We start from the raw sequence: 13,109 nt of genomic DNA, 5'->3' as shown, positions 1-13,109 counted from the left end.
TAATTTTAAATCCTGCAATTATTTAATTTGCCCAATATTTAAAAATCTCTGAGCTGGTTACAAAATTACTTAAAACATTGCTACTTTCTAAAAAAAACCCACTTTTTAAATTAAAATAAATAAAATGTATTTGATAAATAATTTATAGCCTTTTGAAATAAAGTATTATCTTGAAAGAATTCTCATTATTTGAAATCATAGGTCATATAGACAATATAAAAAAACAGGATCCTATTACATATTTTAGAAAACTTCCTTGAATTAATTATTAACTGAGAAATCAGACTTTGGAACATTTTTTAAATATAATGAAAAGTATACTTGCAGAGAATATGTTGAATCATAAAGTAAATATTAATAGTTTGGAATTTGATTTGTGCTACAGTAGAAATAATGAATTATTTCAATATCTGATAATTTACTAGTTATTTTTCAGTATAACTTTAATTTAGATCCCAAGATAGATGATCCCCTTAGAGTAAATAGCTAAATCTGATCTGACATTGTTCAGTTGCATATTTACTATATTTCAAAAAGTTTCCATGAGTTTTATATTGTTTAGAATATGTACTTTTTATTTTCCCTAATATAATTAAATATATATAACTAGTTTTATTTTAATATTTGCTAAGATAGCACAGCGATCCACTGGTAGCCGTGATACTCGATTTCTGCGTGATGAAATTCGCCAATTGGAAAAACAGTTGTCACAAAAAGACAGAGAATTAGCAGACATGGAAAAGGACCTAGAGAAAGAGAAGAAAGCTAATGAGCAGGTAAATTATATTAATCTCTACAAAGATTAAAAACTTGTTATGTACAAATTAATGTTGAGAATAGCAATAGAAATAGAAAAAGAGCTTAACAATATAAGATTTTTAAAAAGAAAATAATGTAAATTTATATCAACATAGTAGTGATAGATACTATAAACTCAGGAAAACTAAAGCTGTATAATATCTACACAGAAGAAGGGCCAGTTGAGTCAAATAAATGTACAGATAACTGAATATAAGATTTTTATCTGAAATTCTTTCTTTTATTGACAATACTGAATATTATCTATACTTCTGATTTGAAAAATACATCTGATTATAAATACAGTGGTTTTTTTTAAATGAAGCACTGGAAGTGTTTCAAAATCATAAAATTATAAGAAACAATCTAATATGCATAGTGAACTGAAAGAGATGCTCTCAAATTTACTAGTTTCAATAGTTCCTATGTCTACTTTAACAAGTTAATATTTTTAGTGCATTATAAATAAGCAGTAATTATATTTGTGTGTCTGTGGAACTAAATAGAGTTTATTCCCTACATAAGATCGCAGATTGACTGCACTAAATTTTGGAATTGGTGAATTTTGAATAATAATCACTTCTGCTACTATGTGCTTCTGAGAAAATACAGCATTATAGTTTTAGTAGACTGGTTAAACAACCTTTTGGATTGAAATAGAGGGTTTTTTTATTTTCAGTTAATGATTTTTATATATAGGTTCCTAAAAAAAAGAGACATGTATTATATTAGGATCATACTATATAGTTTCAGCTAACCAATTTGTCATTCTAGCTTACTCTTCGAAATGCAGAAACAGAAAATGAAAACAGCAAATTAAGAAGAGAGGTTGGTATGCCAATATAATTTGACTCAAAATAATTTTTTATTCCTGGTGCCTACTTATTTGTTACACCTTGCGTATTTTTGATTTATCATTGCTATTGTGCTTCCTTATTTCCATCTTTCCTTATCTGTGCCATGTATGCTAAACCTAAAGATTTCTAATTTCTTAGAAGACAGGCCCTTTAATTTAGTTTAATTCAGTCATATCAAATATTCTGCAATGACAGGATTATTCTTTCAATCTAGATAATTTCTGCTTCAATTTATGGATTTTCTTCATTATAAAGTCGTATAATGTTGTGTTATTAATGTGCTTGCTTGGTAAGATAATGTGTATTACTTCTTCCTTTATATTTTTCTCTTTTTTGTTCTGCCTGTTATGTTTGATCTTTTAAATTTCCCTCTTTTTTCTTGTTCTGTTCTTATTTATTTAAGAAAACAAGAATGAAGAAAAAGGTGAGGATTAGTGCTAATTAGTGTCTGTGTTCAGTGTATTAGCTTGTTTTCAGTAACTGAATTTTAAAATTAGATTCTTTAAAGGTGAAAGGGACAATTAGGCTATCAAGCTCCTGGCCATACTTGGTGCATCAATATAAATTAAAGTATTTTGGGTGGCCATTTAGCCTCCACTTGAATATATCCAATGAAATGAAGCATGTCTGGTTTATTACTTCTAGTTCCCTTAGATCTACTACCAGTAGCATATTTTTTGATTTCAGAAAGTAGTAATACCTTATCTTAAGCAGTTTTGTATTTTAATTCTCTGTTTTTTTTGCAGAATGAGCAGCTCCGTCAGGATGTAATTGACTATCAGAGACAATTAGAAACACAAAAAGAAACACTTCTCTCAAGAAGAGGAGAAGAATCAGATTACAGGTCACAGTTATCAAAAAAGAATTTTGAGCTTGTTCAATACCTAGATGAAATTCAGGTAAATTTCAAAGAGTTGCTCAGTAGAACAAAATAATCAGACCTGACTCTTAATTTAAAGGAGTGCAGACCTTATTGGTTTATTTTGGGTTCTATTTTTTTTTGTCTAAGAATAAGAACAAGGTAATTTTATATAAGATCAAAAGATTTGGCATGTTTTTCTGGGGTTCGGGATAGTAAGCTAATGACTGGCAACTAATACATTATTCACTTAAACATATAAAAATTGTATTCCATGCAGATGTTAATTTTAGAAAAAGACATTTTGTAGTTCAAATTGGAGGGACAGAGATTTAGATTGTGCATGTGTGTGTTTGTATACATATATATGAATTACCGTATTTTTTAAATAAAGAGTACTGAAATATCTGTAAGGGGAATAAAGGGGTGTAAATATCTTCAGGGAAGTCAGTAGCATAAATCATGATCAAATCTAGTAGGGAAAGTCTTGCCAATTTAGTACAATCAAAATTAAACTAGTGGAGGCTTGTCCTATATAGGGCAACTCAGAAGAAAGTTTAATATAAAATGGTTTGGTTGTTAATTAGAGCATAGCATGTCAGCCCATCACGCTAATGAGAATATATTTTTTTAGGTGCCCTAAAACATGCCAAAACCCATATTTTGTTTCATGAACTAATTGTAATTATTAGTTTTATGGTTGGATGTCCCTGCATTTAAGAACTGTGCTGATGATCAAAGTTGTTATTGTTATCTTTTAGACTTTCTTAGAGGACAATTTAATATAATTTGATCAATTTAAGAATTGCTTCTTATACCAAAGCATACATTTCATGGAAATATGTCTGTTTTACATTTGTAGAATTTGACGGAAGCTAATGAAAAGTTGGAAGCACAAAGCCAGGAAATGAGGAAGAATTTAGAAGAATCTGTGCAAGAAATGGAGAATATGACTGATGAATATAATAAAATGAAATTTATGGTGCAACAGTCTGATATTGCTATGGACCAGCTAAGAAAGGAAAAGGAGCAATATAGATTACAGGTATGAGGCACCTTGTATACTTAGAAGCAGATACACAAAGTATTAAAATTAGAGTACAAAGGATCAAATGAGTAATGTTGATTTTAAGAGTGCTAAATAGTACCAAATTTGAAGTTTCATTTACAATACATTTGTCCATGGCCTTATCCATTGAAAAAGATATCAGTATATTTTACATGTAAATTGTAAGAAAGCAACTAGATTCCAAGTATGTGTACTGCAAAATTCCCATTGATAATTAGTCTGTCAATAGCTTATATTATGAATTGTATCTCAATGGTAACATGCAGGTGCATGAGTTGACAGAGCAACTTAAAGCAAAGAATGAAGAAGATGACCCTCTTATGGCAGCTGTAAATGAAAAAGTGGAGGAATGGAAGGTATTTTGCAATTAACATTACCTGTATTTTAGCAATTTGTTTTGTTTTGTCATAATTAAGATTCTTTTTGTCTCCTTTTACCTTGCAGAGAATTTTGGCATCCAAAGATGATGAAATAATTGAATATCAGGAAATGTTGTTGACTCTGAAAGAGAAGCTGAAGATGGCCCAGATGGATGCTGACAAGAGCAATATTCTTGCCCTCCAGCAGGTATCCACACATTTGTGTGTGAAATAAATATTCACATTACCAGAAAATATAATGCAGTAATTATCATCGCAACCCACTTTTGTATGGCCATATCGTAGAAACTTATTTTAGAGAGCTAGATTTATCTATGCAGCATTTTGAATATTTTACCACTAAATTCATTATCTTTTAATAGTTTGTTTTCCATAAAATGTGCTATATGAGCTTTAAAATCTGTTAACGTAGCTCATTTGAAGGTGAAGCTGAGGACAACAAAAATATTTGATAGGGAAATCATATGTTTTGGAAGTTAATTGCTTCCTTAATACAGTACATTTTAAACTTTTGAGAAGGGATGGAATAGGAGAAGTGAGGCAATGCATAGTTCCTTTTTGTGTAAGGAAAAGTAGGGGAAACAATTTAATTGCATGGCCTCAATTACGATTATTTGCTTGTCCCTCTCTAACTCTTCCAATGATATGTTCCCAACTCTTGTCCTCTCCCTTTCAATCTCATACCAGCTTTTCCACACATAAAATTCTCCCTATAGCAGTCTATTGTCTATATAGAAGGGCTCATGGTAGTCATCATGTACAAGTAATGCATTAGTTTATCCTGAATTTATGATAAGCTGAAATATATGTACCTCATGTCTATTTAGAAGAAAATGAAATGAGAGATACCATTTAGCTGTGATTAATTTAGCAGACATTGTCATGAAGTTGTAAGCTGTATATTTTATTTTTATTTCTCTGCTTTATTTTTTGCTCCCTTTGCTTATCCTTCTAGATAATATCTGAATTCTGTATTGTAAGTACTTTTGTCTTTCTGTTGACCATTTTGGTGTACTTTAAGAGCATGTTACATGTGTTATTTATTAAATACAAAACTACTTTTTAGGGTGTGCAAGAAAGAGACCGTCAGATCAAATTGCTCACTGAACAGATTGAACAGTATACAAAGGAGATGGAGAAAAATGTATTGATCATCGAGGACCTGAAAAGAGAACTCCAGAAAGATAAAAGTAAATATTTGGAATAAAATTATTGATTGAATTTACAACCAGGGTTTGATTATAGCCGTAATTGCTAGTCAAGAAGGCACATTGGTAATCAGTTCATGTGCTAACACTTAGCTATGAGTAATATTAGGTGGGATTTTGAATTTGTTCAGAAGGGAGGATAATTCTTTTCAGAGTATATACCTAATAATGCATTTAGGAACATATTTCAAGATAATTTACTCATTCTCTTGTTTCACAAGCAAATATATATATATATTTTCAACTTTCCATTCAAAGGCTTTACTGGCCATGTATCAATAAAGTTTTTCAGAAGTTGTTGCTTCTTTATTTCATTTTATGTCCCTGACTCCCTTGGATTAAAATTTTATAGTGGAAGGGAAGCTGATTTTTTTTTAAAAGAATTTACCGATTGTTAATTTTCTACTATATTTATACTTTTAATGTCACATATTATATATATGTTTTACCATTCAATTCTATAGGAATATTGACTAATTAGACATTTATATTTTTATTTCAGGCGGGCTATCAGTTACTCATCAGGATCGTATTGGAGAAATGCAAGGAAAATTACAGATGCTGGAAGAGAAATTCAAGGAAACTGAAAGGACAGCAGAACTTGCAGAAGCAGATGCAAGAGAAAAGGACAAAGAACTTATTGAAACTCTGAAGCGAGTGAAAGATTATGAAACTGTATGTCTTTTGATCAGAGAGAATATCTTCCAGACAGAAGCAGTCAATTTTCTTAAAGCTGAGAGAGGTGTTCCCTCCCCAGTAAGGGGAGGTGTATAACAGCAACTGAGGGGACAGGAGCTGGGGAAGTATTGGGCCAGAAACAAATTCAAGAACATACTTTTCTTATGCTATTCTTTTTTCTGTTTACTGCACCCATTGTTTATCTGTTATTCTTGCACATGCTAATCAATTCATTCATTTCATTATACTATTCATGCAGTTACAGCTTGCATACCATCCCTTCTCTTACAGTCATGCACATATTACATCTACATCTGTTTTTAGCTTGTTAGGTTTGCATTTAATAAATGCAAATAAGCAAGTAAAGGAAGAGTCTTTGTCCTGGAACTTTTCTCTTTATATCGCCTTCCAAATTTTATTTGCTGGTTGAAGAATATGCTGAAACTGAGTTTGGAAGATAATTAATGGACTTAAGGTCATAATTCCATTCCCAGATATTTTATGTTTTATATGTATTTCTTGATATTCAATTGATAATATTAAACTATTTTCTAATCTTTTCTTTTCCAAGGGAATATATGGCCTAGAAGATGCTGTTGCTGAAATAAAAGGTTTAAAAAAGCAACTCAAAATAAGAAATAGTGAAATTGAATCATTAATTAAAGCAGTTAATAAACTTGAATTTAAAATCAATGATCTTCTTGATGAAAATGAAGATCTTCGGGAACAGCTAGGTATGACCACATCAGATTTATTAGATAACTTGATATTTAAATAATATATTTAGCATGTTTTGATTACCTTGTTTTCTCCAGAGTTTTTAAAGCTATCTTGAGGTGTTGAACTGATACTTTCTTCATATCCAAATTTGGGCAACATGTCTTCTGCTTGTTTGTAGAGAGATTAAAGCAATTTTAAATTTTGGTCTGGATTTTAAGGGCATTGAGAAGGTGCTTAACAGAATAACACTTTTACTAACATTGGCAGTGTTATCAAATAACCCATTGTGGATGCATCTGCAGCATGGTAGGAATTGGGAGTGGAATGAAAAGTGAGGAATTTTTTAACCATATGGAGGGATTTTTTTCCTTTGGATTTTGGTCTTTATTTTCATTTTATTAAGTTTACATATTGTTATTAATATTAAGGAGCACTGTGTCAAGTAGGTCAGTTGGATTTGTCCAGATTTACTTCACTGTATGTGTGTATACACAAACGTGTGTCTATGTATGTGTCTGTAAATACACATGTATGTGTATTCTATACACGCACACACACATATATACATACATACATACATATATATATTTATATATATAATATCTGTTTGTTTAAAATGTTCAGTTGGATAAAACAGTGAATCATAGGACAATCACTTTTGAATCAGTGGTTAGCCAAGGTCATGTGATCATCTTTCCAAAGTTGCCTCCAGCTTCCTACAAGGAAAGTCAATGGGGAAGCCAGCAGAAGTCAAAAGTTGCTCCCGTTCCACTGATTTTTTCCCCATCTGTAGTCACACTGTTTCTCTGTTAGGGTAAGGAAATATCTCTGAAAAAGACCCAACCAGTCATGGGTGTTCTACTTTGTGTGTGTGTTTATGTGTGTGTATGTCTGAGTGTGTGGCTCCCAAAACCAAGAAAGATACATGGAGTTGCTTCTAAGCAGTTTCCTTTATTCCTCACCTATGGATAGAAATCTTGCCAAAATAAATAATTACTTACATCATTAAAGATATATTCTCAGAAGTTCTAGGGAGGAGCTATCTTGACCCTCTTTCTCTCAACCAAACTATCTAAACTTTGCTGTCACTTGCTATCCTGGGAATCCAGATTATATTCTACCCAGTATATGTTTGTGTGTGTGCAGGTATACACATACATATGTACACACATATACATACACACATATGTATGTACACACATATCCACATACATATTAAGAATTAAGATTATTTTCCTTTGCTGCATAGAAAATAAATACACATAAATACAGAGAGAATAATTAGCTCAAATTTTAACTGTAGGGTCTTTGGTGCTGTCTGAGCTTGGTGGTTGTCTTGCAGATGTTTTGTTATCAAACTAAGTACCATCATCAGTGCTAAGTATCATCATCAGTCAGACAAAACCAATAACCTAATAATAAATGGTTAAGTCTAAAAGAACTAGCCGAATGCTGCTACTATGATGAAAGGGTGGTCTGTTTTTGCCAGGTTTAGTAAAAATCTGCATTTTCAACATAATTGAATTTAGAAATGAATATTGAAGGACAAAGAAAATGAATACAATAGCTGAGGCTTTTGCTCAGTATAGATACTTAACTAAGAAAAAATGAAAAGTATCAAGAAGTTCCTATGTGGGAAGAGATACTCTTCTCTCAGTGTATCTTTCCATATCATCCAGTCCAGCAATTTCATAATCAAATCTTCAAATAATCTCTAATGCATGCTCTGTTGCATTTTAGGGCTTGATCCAAAAACAATGATTGATTTAACTGAACTGAAAAATAGCAAAGCATTAAAACAACAGCAGTACAAGGCTGAAAATCAAGTCTTACTGAAAGAGGCAAGTAATATTTTTCACTTAATGGTTTTCATAATAATTAAAGCACAAAGAGAAATAATGCCATTTAAATTCAATGCAGATTGAAAGATTAGAAGAAGAAAGAGTTATCTTGAAACAACAAATCCGTAAATTGGCTCAGGAGAAAGGGAGAAGAGCTGCAACTTTAGGTAAGCTGGTACTTATTTTTTAAAAATTAATTTAGTGATGAGATTAATAATTGGTTTTTCTATCATTCCTACTCAATCAAATAATATTTTCCAATACTTAGGAGTCAGACTAAATAATTCTAAATAACAAAGTCACTCAGAGTCACTTTGTATAGCGAGAGGGTGGCATACAAATTTAATAAAAAAGAAACAAATTCTTAGTTTTATTGAACATGTTACAAGTGTGATGTAGTCTTTCATTGCGAACATAGTATTTTCCATTAAACTATATGGAAAAGAATTTGCTAAAAATCTTAGTACTGTGTCTGATCTGTTACTAAATGTCTTTTTATTTAAGTGGTATTAGTTGTTCTGTAATCTACATCAGGTTAATCAGTGTTGATAGTTCCTGCTTCTGCTTTATGAGACTCTTCACTTCTTTTACACAGTGGGATAAAAGTTTGAACTGCTATCTTTTATACAATGTTGACATCTCCTGCCAATCTAAGAGATCCAAACATTGAGGATTTTTTACACTTTCTTTGGTAAAGTCTATTTCTTAACTTTTACTTCTCAGATCCTCCCTAAGTTAATTTTGTCTGAAAAATTTGTTCCAAGTAGGACTGGATGCAGATGATCTACAGCTGATTGATAATTTTACTGAAGATTTGAAGATGAAAAGAGAGAGATCTGAGTTAATGAGTACATCTAACTTTGATAAACTTAAAACAAAGGTAGTCATTCTTTTGAACTTCCATTTTGACTGAATTTCTGAAAGTATACAGCTTTGAAAAAACTATACTCTATACAAGAAAATATATTCATTTTGAGAATACACTTCTACATATATTCATTTTGAGAATACACTTCTACATATATATAAAAAAGAAAAAGCATACTTTAGGATAAAATAATTATTTGATTTTCTGAAAGATCTGCGGAATTAAATTGAGTTTTTCCAAGTCTGTCTGAAAAAGTGAAAAAGGTTTCTTTTCTCATTCTCAACTTGCTCCATAGGTACAAGTGGAAGATAACAGTGATAGTTCTAAGACTTTTACAGTAGATGAGCTTTACAGTTCACTAGAGCAAACATCCACAGAAATTCTAGGGACAGCTTTATGTTCAGTCAGCAATAAGAATTTGAACAGCATAGATTGTCCAGTTTCATTTTCTGTGCTGGAAAGAACTGAAAAGGATGATAAAAAGCATATACAAAGAGAGGAAAGGGAGATGAAGAAAATGGAAGCTTCTTGTCAAGCCCAAATGCCATTGTGCTCTGTACAGAAAGTATTCTTGGATTCTTCTCTGCTCAGGAAGCCTATGTCATCCTATATAGTGCAGGAAATCCTGTTAAAAAATGAGAAAGACAATTCTGAAGTTAAATTGATGGATTTGAGAACAGATTTGCAAGACACCGGCAAAGACCTATATTTTTCAGAATCGTGGCCGGTAGAGCTCTTGGAAGGACAATTTGATTGTGGTCAGTCATTGAAAGCATATCAGATAGATCGAGTTGAAAATCTCATAAGACAGCTGAGGAGTGAAATAATGTTCCTTAGGTCAGAGGTGAGACACCTTCCTCTTATATTTTTAGTATTCATGATTCAATTATTTCATGAGGTTACTACCTCATAGTACTTATCATAATTATGGATAGGTCATAATATTTATTTGAATGAATTGTCATTGCCTGAGTGGTATTACCTGGACAGATGAGCATTTCCCTATTTGCATAGCAGAATTGTAATGACACTGTAATAAGATTGTGCTAAGAAAGAAAGGGGAATATATAACATAATCTATCTTTAGATGGGACAGTCTGTTAGACTTATCCAGCAAGCCTTATCTTAGTCTATCGTGTAAACATTTTGAAAAAAAGAGATTCAAATAGGTCCTGCCTTCATAATCTCATTAATACAAAAGGAGTAAGGTGTTTCTATCTTTATTTTTAATAGTTTGTGGCCAAATCTCTAATTCTTTGTTCCTTGCTTGTGCCCTACAATTAAGGATCTTAACAACTGTTGACCATCTAGAACAGGGGGGTTAAACTGCTGACCCGTGGGCTAGACACGTCACGAGGAAACCCCGCCCACCCCATTGCCGGCAATGGGGAAAAAGCTCCGATACATCGCGCGATGTCATGTGACGTTGCGAGTTTGATATGTCTGGTCTAGAAACTCTTTAGTAATTACTTGATAGGCAACCTCAGGTTGACAAGACATAAGTAATATTAAAGCTTTTTGATGCTAAAACATAGATAATGATGCACTAATTATTACTTATTCTTCAGAATGAGCAGATATTAAGAGACTTGTTTGCCAAGAACACACTGAATAAAAATGCAGAGCTAGAGCTTGACAGATGCAGGAGCCAGAAATTTGAGGTAGTTCAAGGTTCCAAATATAATATAAAAAATCTTTGTGTTTTGTAGCATGATAAGTATTTCATATTTTGTGACTGTAATTACTGCCTTGCTTGTAGCGTTCGACTGTCATCCATATATTCAAATATACTGTATCATATACATTGTTGAAAATGTATCACATGTATGTTTTAACTATGATTCTTCAACTTCTTAGTTTATTAACTAATTCAGCTTTTTAAAATGGAATTCTGTTTTTTATGCTTTTGTCATTTTTGTTGACAGAATGACTACCTTGCCAAAGAATTAAATGAACGAGAAAAAGATTTGGAACAAAACAGGATTGTAATAATGAAATTGAAATCCAATTGTAAGCTGAATTTTTTATTTTTTAAATTGCTTTAGTCTAAAGTAAAAAAAATGCATTAAAATGAAAAATACATACAGAAAATTGCTCTGTTTTCTGAATAATATTGATCAATATTTTCATTATATTAATAGAGACACTTCACAGGCAAAAAGTGAATATTGGCAATCTAAAAGTGTTTACATATAACCCACTTTCCTTTTTTCAATAACAATAAGCTGGGTTATCCCAAAAAGTAAGTTAATTGCATGAATAAGGGTCAAGATTCTACTTCCTTCTCAATGTTTTCCAAATATGTCTTGCAAATTTTAATGTTGAAAGTATAATAGAATTATGGCTAAAAGGGAGTCAAGCTTCTGCCTTAATATTAGATGAATATAGCTTTCTAATTGTGCCTATAGTAGATTTGAGGCTTGCTCACTTACAGTCAGTAGAAAAATAAATGTCAAAATAATTGTTGATTGGTAAAGTTGAAAGCTAGGAAAGTTGAAACTGTAATTTTAATAAAGAATATCTAAAGGTTTATAGTTCCCATAAGAAATGTAACTACATGTAAACTGCAACAGTTAGCGGATCAACCAAAATTAAACTTGGTCTCTGTTTTAAATCTTGCAAACCTTTGCATAAACTAGAGGATGGGAAACTCTGCCATAAGGGACTTTTGCCATGAGAAATATCCTCAATGCATAACAATAAGTAGTAAACAACCCTAAAATGAAATCACAGATAAAATCATAAAGCAACCAAACAAAATAGAACTAAATTGTGTTATCGATAAACCAATCAATTGTGTTTTTAATAATTTTCTAAAGCTTTATTGAAACTAATCATATTTCAGGAAGCAGGGAATTCCATAGTATTTGCATCACCACAGAGAAACAACATTTGTGAGCCTCCAGACCCCTAATCAAATGTTGCACCCAAACTGCCCTCACAACTGCCAACAATTGGGCTGTTGCTTTCTGGACTAACTGAAAGTTGTTTATGAATTTCAAATACCAATATAGAATAGTACAACTAAGTGGCAATAAGGAGTCAAGTCACTGTTTCAAGCATTAAAAATGCATATGAATGTGAAAGTTTTTTTTCCATGGTGTCCAGATGTGAACAATATGCATTGTAATTGTAGTGAAAGAGTTAGTACAAGAAAACAAGCACCTTCAACAAGGCATGAAAGAAATTTTACAAGCGATAAAGGATATGCAAAAGGATCCAGGTGTGAAAGATGGAGAAAATGCTCTTATGATTCCTAGTCTGGAGCGGTTAGTAAATGTGAGTCTCTTGTTTTATTTTAATTATTTAGCTTAGTTGAATCTCTCCCATTATTCAATGGATTTCATGTTATTAAAAATAGCACATAAAATAGGAAAATATATCAGTTATGCCTCTTGCTGAATATAACTGAAAGTTTTACAGAATTTGAAACAAATTATAGCAACAATAAATCCCTGTAAGTGTTTACAGGGGATTTACAGGCTCGCTGGCTGAGGAATTGTGAGAGTTGAAGTCCACAAGTCATAAAAGGGCCAAGTTTGAAGACCCCAGGTTTACAACGTCCTGACAGAATTCCTAAAAATGGGATTCTCCTCTAAGGTCATCTAGAAGGCATGTACCATCTTTTCATGTCTAAAGTGAAATGTTTGGGATTAGGTAATGCCTAGGATCTATCTGGAGGAGCCAAATGTTTTTACCGACTAAAAAAAAAGAGGTAGTAGGCAGTTGATGAGAGTGTTGCAGTCCATTCTGCAAAAATATAAACTGACCATACTTTGCATTATAAATTATGTATTATAATGGTTATGGAAGTGAGGTGTGCATCAGCAG

At 31.9% G+C, this 13,109-nt stretch overlaps 1 protein-coding gene across 1 annotated transcript in view; it reads left to right on the top strand.

Annotated features, from left to right (window-relative positions):
* CEP290 (centrosomal protein 290) overlaps positions 1–13,109 on the top strand; it is a gene marked incomplete in the record, with an annotated part of 54,865 nt that overhangs the window by 7,986 nt on the left and 33,770 nt on the right. Inside the window, 14 exon segments of the mRNA XM_015810965.1 lie at positions 633–776; positions 1,573–1,626; positions 2,402–2,554; positions 3,377–3,559; positions 3,850–3,939; positions 4,028–4,150; positions 5,030–5,153; positions 5,674–5,846; positions 6,421–6,583; positions 8,310–8,410; positions 8,490–8,577; positions 9,178–9,290; positions 11,204–11,288; positions 12,415–12,557. Of these exon segments, the coding sequence (XP_015666451.1) occupies positions 633–776; positions 1,573–1,626; positions 2,402–2,554; positions 3,377–3,559; positions 3,850–3,939; positions 4,028–4,150; positions 5,030–5,153; positions 5,674–5,846; positions 6,421–6,583; positions 8,310–8,410; positions 8,490–8,577; positions 9,178–9,290; positions 11,204–11,288; positions 12,415–12,557 (1,737 nt within the window).

Source organism: Protobothrops mucrosquamatus, unplaced genomic scaffold (assembly GCF_001527695.2).
Source record: "Protobothrops mucrosquamatus isolate PMUCROS unplaced genomic scaffold, P.Mucros_1.0 scaffold26, whole genome shotgun sequence".
In the NCBI taxonomy this organism is placed as follows: domain Eukaryota; kingdom Metazoa; phylum Chordata; class Lepidosauria; order Squamata; family Viperidae; genus Protobothrops; species Protobothrops mucrosquamatus.
Note: the sequence above shows the minus strand (reverse complement) of the source record. Positions and strands in the feature narration are given on the sequence as shown.